The following is a 9,113-nucleotide window of genomic DNA, read 5'->3' on the forward strand; positions in this document are numbered from 1 at the left end:
TAAAATTGAACTGTAAAACACTGTGTAAGAATGTATTCCTTTCAAAAATTTATTTTAGTATATCTTATTCTGTTGGCTCAACATATTTTCTCCTATGACAGCATATTAAGATGACTACATTTTAGGTGCTATCAAAAAAAAAAAAACAAAAACTGAAAACACAGATGTTCAAACAAAACTGGAAATTCTCCCACCAGTGAGAAGTCCCCAGCCTGCTCCCTCTTGCAACCAGGACATCATTGAAAACACCTGTGGAAAATTTACCTGTCTACCTGATAAATAATTCTTGATAAGTCACCTTTAGCAGTAACTCATGACAATTAATAATGACCTCCACTTGATTTTAGATTCTCATACTAAACTATGAAATAATCCACATGAAAACTGCTCCGATGAAGAGTGTTTTTATAAATTTGTATAATAATCTATTTGTCTAACTGACCACAAAATCTGTATTCCTGTTTTCTTCCAAATTACTTTTGTGGCATTAAAGTTAATAAGATATTTCATTATAATAGTATTGTATTATGACTCACACTACTGAGGATGTTTTAATCACTAGTCAATTGTTTGAACACTTTATAGACTGACTTTACATGGGCTAAGAAACTTGAAGAAAATCTGCAATAAAATACCTTTTCACAAACCACTGTTTTTACACCAGCTTACATGATTTTTCGGCATCTATTCTCAATAAAAATTCATGCTGAAAAATCTATAGATATTAATCTTAAAATTTTAGAGCCTGCAACTCACACAAAACCTTTTGAGAAATTTTAATTTGAGTTGTACCATGAGTCTTATAAATCCCAAAGTTCCTAAATTTCATTTCACCACACTTTAACAGTGTATCTCAAAACAATATTTTTTTTTCCATTTCATCAATAGAAATGCACTGGGAATATTCTAAACAGCACCCAAGATGCTGGAAAATAAAGATAAACCAGACCCAATAGCTCCTAGTCCATTTGTATTCTGTGGATTAAAATTCTTCCTTCAGAAATACATGGGTTTAATAGTATGTTTCCTCAGCAGGCTGTGTTAAATAAACACACACTAATAAATGAACTTGAAACAAGAATATGGGATGCCTGAACACTTTAATTTGAGCATGTCACTTCAGCATAAAGTGGTTGCAGCACATTAGTTTAAAAAAGAAAGAAAAAAAGCAAGGTCACTGTACTCAATTTACTCTGTTCCCCATAATAGGCCCTGAGAAAAACCTGACACACTTAAAAGGAAATTAACATATTAGGAACTTAAAAGGCATCCCTTATAAGACTGCAAAAACTCAGTAGAAAACAAAAGAGCCTGTTTTAACATTGTATATTGAGGATATTCCCAGGGTAGAAGCAATATGGGCAACTGAGCCAGGTTGGAAACCATTTCAAGAGCTTAAACTTATCCTGTGCCTTTATGTCATGAAGCAAGATTCTGGAAGAAAGGGAATAGCAGGAAAACAAGGAAGTTTGCCTCCTTTGTTTTCTGTTCAAACTCTCTGTCCCCAGCCTTGTTTGACTGTGTGTGTGTGTGTGTGTGTGTGTGTGTGTGTGTGATTTGCTCTGGCTCAAGTTTTACTGCTAATGAGAGAAATCATCATCATCTGTCCCTCGGGCAATGGCCAGCTTCAAGAACAGTATGGTGTAAACACTGTACAGGGACCCCTGTCCAGCAAAATCTCCTGGGTACTTCCACCCAGGATCGCTCCTCACTAAACTGATCAGGAATCAGACTTGCTGAGGATCTCACTGCACAAACTTCATTCTTATTGGACACTAAATAAGAATTCAACTCATAGTACTTGAAGTGGAAGATTACGCATTAACCCTCTGTGACATCTTTTTAACTGTCAATAGTAAAACTATAAGAAAAGTATATAACAAGTGTATTTACAGAAATTATCAAAAATACCAGTTTTATACACAGACTTTCATAGAAACTATAATTTTTCATGGGAGAAATTTCTTGTTCATTTGTATAGAGATCTCCAAAAATCACGATTACTAGTGTATAGTAAACACTGTAAAAAATGGGATTTAAAACTACAGTGGATACTTTAGTATTCAGTAGTGTTCAGTATGAGTCTGATTTATAAGGACATTAAAATATTATGACACTGTTTTGCTGAGTTTTACTATTTGTTACACTTCTGTTTAAAATGATAAGATTATGAAATTCTACTACTGTTTTATAATAATAAATGTTTTTAATAATAAAAAACATTACTGAGTCAAGTGTCACTAAAAGGTATTTGTTTTTTCAAAGCACAAAATTCTGAGCAAATTGTTTTCATTTGCCCCAAACTAACTTTCCTCCCAAAATGTCACTTTCAGTAAACTCAACTTCAAATTGCAAGTATTGCTCATCCAGAGTAATCTTTAGCAACACACAATGATAAGCAAAAATTGTTTGTTTTTATGATATAACTCCGTAGTAGATAAAGAAACTAGGTAGTAACTAAACACAGTACAGTCAACTGCTTTTGTTAGTCTAGCGCCCATGCTGGGTCAGTTAGGTTTTTTTCATATACCAATAATGTGAATCTACTATCTGATGTATATTAAATATCACTTAGATATACTGAAAATATGCAGTATGCAAATTAAATGCATCCTGGAATTCTTTTTTGGTACAGGTGCCTTTAGTGAAACTTTGCCTCCTGTTTTCACAGTAGAGAATGAGACCGCCCCTCTAGTGTATCTGTTCATCTCTCAATGACAGTAAGGAAACAGATCAGGAAAATCACAGGACAAAATAAATAGAAACTTTTCATAGATATCTACAAGTCATATCTAGAGCCTATACTTTTTCAAGTTTCTCAAAGATCTTCAGAGTATAATTCACATTTCCAAGCTTAAGCTACACTAATGCTCTGTCTGCAGTTTCAGCTGAAGAATTAATAAGATTTGTGTCCTTTAGAATACTTTTCAAAGAGAAGCACTGATTTGGGGGGTGGTGGTAAAAACTGATATTGAGTCAGGCTCTGAAAATTCTGACTGGTTGTTGGTTGCTATGCTGTACTTAAGTAGTTCGCTTCTTTTAAAAAGTAGTTAACTACTTAATATTGGGGAATCCATTTCTGTCTTTTGCCATCAGATTTTTTTTTTAATGAAATACAAACATTTTAAGTGAATTAACTGTAAAAAAAAAAAAAAAAAAAAAAAAAGTTCTATTCTAGTAATCCTCTTTTGCGGAGAGAAATGCAGACCAGCAAAGTAAAATAAACTGTGAACACTGAACCCAGGTAACATTGTAAAACCTATAAAAAAAAAAATAAACGTTTAAAATGCAACAAAAGTAAGACATTTTACATCTTGTAGGTTTTCGACTATTCACATGGGAGGGGTTATGTGTAGAATATATTGGTCAGGCAGTGGCCAAAGTGGAAATCCTAGTAAGTGCCCTTCTCACAGCAGCTGGCAGTGTGGCTCATCCTGTTTCAAAGGTTTCAGGACAGCTCCCCAAGCCAACAAGAAAGTGAAGTCCCAGTGACGCTAAAAGTCTCCTACCTGAATTATGGACATCCGCGTGGCTGGGGTCTCGCTCGCGTTTGTCCCTTGCCCGGTGAAGCTGGTGTGGCAGCCCGCGTGGCCCTGGGGAACAGTCAGGTTGTTGGAGGCCGGTTTGAGATACATCACCTCGGACCGCGGCGAGCTGAGCGGCAGGCGCGTCTGGTAGTCGAAGTACATGGGGGAGGTGGCCAGGGAGGGGCTGCTCACCACATTCATGACGTTCATGGCGTTCCTCTCCTCCACCTCGCTCTGCACCAGCATGATATCGTTCTTGTTGATCTTCTTCTTCTTGCCCTTGCCCCCGCCCAGCTGCGGGTGGCTGTACTCGGCGATGCGGCAGTTGTAAGTGCGAATCTCCTTGTTCTCGCGCTTGCACTTGACAGCGATGGTGATCATGGCCGCTAGGAGGATGATGGAGATGGTGCTCAGGGTCACGATGAGCGGCAGCGACATGTCCCAGTGGCGCTGCTCGCCGTTCACCCGAGGAACGCCCTCGGGCAAGGAGCCGCTCACCGAGCGGATGATGAGCTTGGCCACCGCGGACAGGGTGGGCTTGCCGTGGTCCGTCACCTTCACGACCAGCTCCACCACTGGCGTCACGTCTTCCCAGAAGGGGTGCAGCGTGCGGATCTCGCCGCTGGATGGGTCGATTTCAAACAGGTGGTCGTCGTTCCCGTCCACGATCTCGTAGGTGAGGCGCCCGCTCTCGCCGAAGTCGCTGTCGAGGGCGCGCACGGTGCTCACCAGGTAGCCCAGGCCGGCATTGCGCGGCACCTGCAGCTCGGCCGTGTCGTTCTGCAGCGTGGGCAGGACGATCACCGGAGCGTTGTCATTCACGTCTAGCACCGTCACCCTCACCGTGGCGTTGCTCTCCAAGTGCGCGGGAGCCCCGGAGTCCTTAGCAAGCACCTTGAACTCAAACGCCTTGGTCTGCTCATAGTTAAAGGAGCGCAGGGCGTAGATGGCCCCGTTGGTGGGGTTCACGGACACGTAGGTGTAGATGGACACGTCGCCGATGTGCGACGGCAGGATGGAATAGGACACCGTGCCGTTTTGGCCCAGGTCGGGGTCCTGGGCCAGCACCGAGCCCAGATACTCTCCCGGGATGTTGTTTTCGTGCACCTGCAGCACGTAGAGCCCCTTCGTGAAGCGAGGCGGGTTGTCATTCTCGTCCAGAATCTTGACGGCGAACGACTTGGTGGAGTTGAGTGGAGGCGAACCCCCGTCCCGCGCCACGATCGTCACGTTGTACTCGTCCTGGGTCTCGCGGTCCAGCGGGCGGTCGGTCACCACCGTGAAGAAGTTGTCGTAGTTCTCCTCCAGCTTGAAGGGCACGGAGCCCCCCGGGCCGCCCAGGCCGCCGCCGCCGCCCGGCCCGCCTCCTCCCAGGACCCTGCACTGCAGCTGCCCGTTCTTGCCCGAGTCTCGGTCGGTGACCCGCACCAGGGCGATGACGGTGCCGGGCGGGGCCGCCTCGCTCAGCGCCCCCTGGCGCACGGAGACGAAACCGATGGACGGCGCGTTGTCATTGCGGTCGATGAGCTTGACCGTGACCTTGCAGTGGGCCGGGATGGGGTTGGGGCCCAGGTCTCTGGCCTGCACGTCGATCTCCAGCATCCCGTTCTCCTCATAGTCCAGGTTGCCCTTGACCCGGATCAGGCCGGTCTTGGGGTCGATGGAGAAGAGCTCCCGCACGCGGTCGGGCACATAGCTGCTGAAAGAGTAGAGAACTTCGCCGTTGGGACCCTCGTCGGCGTCGGTGGCGTTCAGATCAATGACCACGGTGCCCAGCGGGGCGTTTTCGGGCAGCTCCACCAGGTAGGAGGGCGCCTCGAAGACGGGGCTGTTGTCGTTCGAGTCAATCACCTTCACGTTGATCTGCACCGTGGCGGAGCGCGGCGGCTCGCCGCCGTCCAGGGCGGTCAGCACCAGCGTGTGATGGTTCTGCTGCTCGCGGTCTAGCGCCTTTTGGATAACCAGCTCTGGGAACTTGGAGCCGTCGCCGCGGGACTTGACGTCCAGCGCGAACAGGCCGTGGTCGTCGCGCGTCAGCAGGTAGGTGCGGAGCCCGTTCTCGCCGGCGTCGGGGTCGTGCGCACTGGTGAGAGGGAAGCGGGTGCCCGGGGCCGCGTTCTCTGAGATGTCCATCTCAATCTGGTCCGAGGGGAAGGAGGGAGCGTTGTCGTTGATGTCCTGGATCTCTACCTTGATCATACAGATCTCCTTGTCATTGGCGAACACCTCGAGGGACAGCTGGCACTTGGCGTTGTGGCGGCACAGAGACTCGCGGTCAATGCGCTGCTTGGTGTAGAGGAGCCCGCTGTCCGCTTCCACGTCCAGCAGGTGCGGCGCCGAGTTCTCCAGCACCCGATAGCTGCTGGACTTGCTTCGCCCGCCGCCACCGCCGCCTCGCTCTGCGGGCGGAAGCCCCGGCTGCAGGCGAGCATCTTTGCCGATGTTGCCGATCACCGTGCCGGCCCCTTGCTCCTCCGGCACTGAGTAGTTCAGGTTTTTGAGTGTCAGGGCAGGAGCCCATAGGAGGAAACAGCAACAGATGGAAAGGTACATCCCAGACCGGCGGGGTGTTGGCAGAAGCAGCCGGACTGGAGGGGCTAGCGGATGGGTGCGCGCCAGCTTGGGGCCCCGGGCGCAGCTTCCGCGCCCGACGCGAGCCACAAATCTCTGGATCCTCTTTCCTTCCGCTCCCGGGATGCGGCACCCGGCGGTCTCTCCTTATTCCGCTCAAGTTCCCCGAACCTGTTGATCTACAGCATCCGCACTGGGCTGGGAGCAGCGGTGCAGCGGAGCTGCAGGGGCTCTGAACAAGGCGGAGGCTCCCTGCGGCTGGGGGCGAGCCCGGGGCTTTGTCTCTCCCTCCTGGACTTCGGGTGACTCAAACTTGAGCGATGAGACCAGCGATAAGAAGGAAATCGCGTCTGGGGAGGGTGGTAATGAGCTGAAGAATCCGTAGGTTTTCCTCACTCCCGCTAGGGCGCTGCAAATCCACTCCAGCTTTTTGCCTCCGGAATACTCTTCACATCGAGTGGGGGAGGGAGCTGGGAGGTGTGTCTCTAGGCAGATCAGAAAGTGAAATCCTTACTTGTTTCTCTTCTCCAGTGATGAAATTGATGGGAATGAGGAACAAGGAAGAGAGAGAGAGTCAGATATATTGAAGCTTCCCCGGAGCCGTGTGAAATGTCTGCTTGCTTCGCGGGTTGGTCTGTTTTCAGGCAGCGTTTTGCTGCATTTAGAGATCTAATCTTGCATTGGCGGCAGAGGAAGCGGTGGCGGCAGACTGCATCTCCAAGCCAAGGGTGTTTCTTTTTATTTTTTTTCCCCCCTTCTCTCTCTCCGTTCCGAGCAGCCGAAGGGAGGGGAGGAAATGCAGCGCAAAGAACTAGTGTCCGGATTTGTAGTTTCCTCCCTCCACGAGGCTCCTCCCTCTCTTCCTCGGAAAAGGCTCTCCCCCAAGTCGAGGAAGCCACAGCCTGATCGGCGTTTGCGGTTTGAGTCTGTTGGGAGGGGGAAAATGTAGAGATGTATCTCCGCCTCTGTTGGTAGAACGCACTCTGATTTCTCTATGCTGAGCCAGTAGCCACCCCTACCATCCCATTCTCTGCCCGCGAGCAAGGACTTCTCTCCCTGCAGTTTAATTCCAGTTTGCTTTTCTTCCCAGGCGAAAGGAAATCAACAGGCAACTCATGGTTGGATGTGCAGATTTGAAGGGGGAGGGAGAGGCGGAATAAAAAGGAAGGGGGAGACACCCTCCCAGTCCTCGCACACACACTCTCCCTGTCTCTCGCTAGAAGGGAAACAGTCTCTGCATTCACAGGGCTGGGCTGTCAAGTGCCTCTCTTTTCTTTCTATTCAGCATCGCCTTCCAATGGCCCTGCCTCCCAGTCCTCTTCATCTAGAAAGGAAAACCTTGGCGAGGAATAAAAGTGGTGAATATTTGAAGCGAATAAAGTGCGGGCTTTTTCTTTTTTCTTCAATTTTTTTCCCTATAGTAGGAGTGGGCTGGATGAAAGGAACACATCAAGGTTTGGCGTGATGCATTCTGCAGTCTCGCTCTCACAGTCTCTCTGGGCGAGTCGCGAGGGCAGCGGACGAAGAGCTGCGGCCGCGGCGGTCCAGCCGGGGCACCCGCCCCGGGGAGCTACCGCCCAGGGGATGCTAGGCACGGGTCTGTCTACACATTATCTCGGGTTCTCGAGGCGCCTCGACAAACGGGAATGACACATCCAGAAATGCAGGTGTTCCGATCTGCCGGATGAGTCAGAAGCAGCGGAACGAATCGAATTCACTCTCGCCTCATGGTCCTCCCTTCACAGACATTAGTTGTGGCTTCTTCCTAACGCTTTCTCTGACTCACTCTACAGAAAGAAAAGCCAGATTCATGTTTTGGGAAAAAAAAGAAAAAGCGAGAGAAAGGGAGGGAGGGGAGGAGGGAGGTGAAGCTGAATCCAGCAGCACTTTTACTCTACCTCTTTCTGCCGGAGTCCGAGGCTCTGGAAAGCAAGGCGTCTGTTTTGCTAGGTGTTTTAATTTTAAAAAAGAAAAATAAAAAAATTAAAAAAAAAAAACCTTCCCTTTTTGTTAGGCGTAAAGGAACCCCCAAATCTTTCAGAGTCTTGGGTGAGAAAAAAAGAGAAAAAAATCTGGATTAGAGAGACTGTTCACAGCTTAGCTCCGCATCACAGTTCACGATTTTCCTGTCAGTGTTTTCTATTCACAAAGTCCAGTACTGGTGTGCGTAGTTAATTGTGCAGTCCGTTGTGGAGGCTTTTTTTTTTTTCCTCCTTTTCTGTCACGGGTGGTCTCTTTCAATCTGGTGCCTGACAGGATCAGCTCACAGCCTGGGAAAGACGTGCGGATTTCAAAGCAAATAAATCCATGTCCGCAGGCACAGCACCGGTGGAAAGGAAAGGTGAAAATTCAACAGTTGGAGCGGCGTCCCCCCGGCCGCCCTCCGCTGCCGCATCCGCCGGGCTCGCAGTCCCAGCTCTCTCCCCAGCGCCTCTCGCTGACTGACTCTATTCACCTCACGCCGCCGCTTAAACATTGATACTGATTCCCCGCCAGCCAATAGGCGCGAGGCGCCAGACCCGGCCTCCCCGGTCCCCGTCCAATGGGAACGCCGGACAGACGGAGGGGGCGGGGCCTCCGGCCCCGGCGCCTCAGAGCCATTGATCAGAGCCGCGAGACCCGGCCCGGCCGGGCTGGCCCAGCCCCGCGCTTGCCGCGGCGGGGGCGCCCCGGGCCTCGCCGCAGGGTCCCCCGAGTCTTAAACTGCCGGGAGAAACGCCTCCTCCGTCCTCCTCTGGAAAAAAAGAGAATCTGAAAAAAAAAGTTTGACAGCGATTTATTTATTGTTTTATCCGATGTACGCGGAAGCCGGAATCGCAGCGTGCTTGCAGAATAAGATAGCTGCGGTCTTCCTGATGGGCTTCTGCTCTCTCTCTCTCTCTCACACACACACACACACACACGCACGCACGCACGCACCGTACACTCACCCATACCTAGGAAGGCGTAGATCTTCCGGCTGCGCGTGGACCCATCTAAATGAGGCGCAGAGGGGTGTGTACGTGTTTCTGAGGC

At 49.4% G+C, this 9,113-nt stretch overlaps 1 protein-coding gene across 2 annotated transcripts in view; it reads right to left on the minus strand.

Moving 5' to 3' along the window:
* The window catches only part of PCDH17 (protocadherin 17), a 110,109-nt gene extending 104,018 nt beyond the window's left edge, over positions 1–6,091 (minus strand). For both annotated transcript variants that reach the window (XM_061133175.1, XM_061133174.1), the window contains exon 1: positions 3,510–6,091. In XM_061133175.1, the coding sequence (XP_060989158.1) occupies positions 3,510–6,080 (2,571 nt within the window). In that variant the 5' untranslated portion in view covers positions 6,081–6,091. The remainder of the gene's footprint in view (positions 1–3,509) is intronic.
* Between the last annotated feature and the right edge of the window lie 3,022 nt (positions 6,092–9,113).

The sequence above is a fragment of the Dama dama genome, chromosome 30 (genome assembly GCF_033118175.1).
Source record: "Dama dama isolate Ldn47 chromosome 30, ASM3311817v1, whole genome shotgun sequence".
NCBI lineage: Eukaryota > Metazoa > Chordata > Mammalia > Artiodactyla > Cervidae > Dama > Dama dama.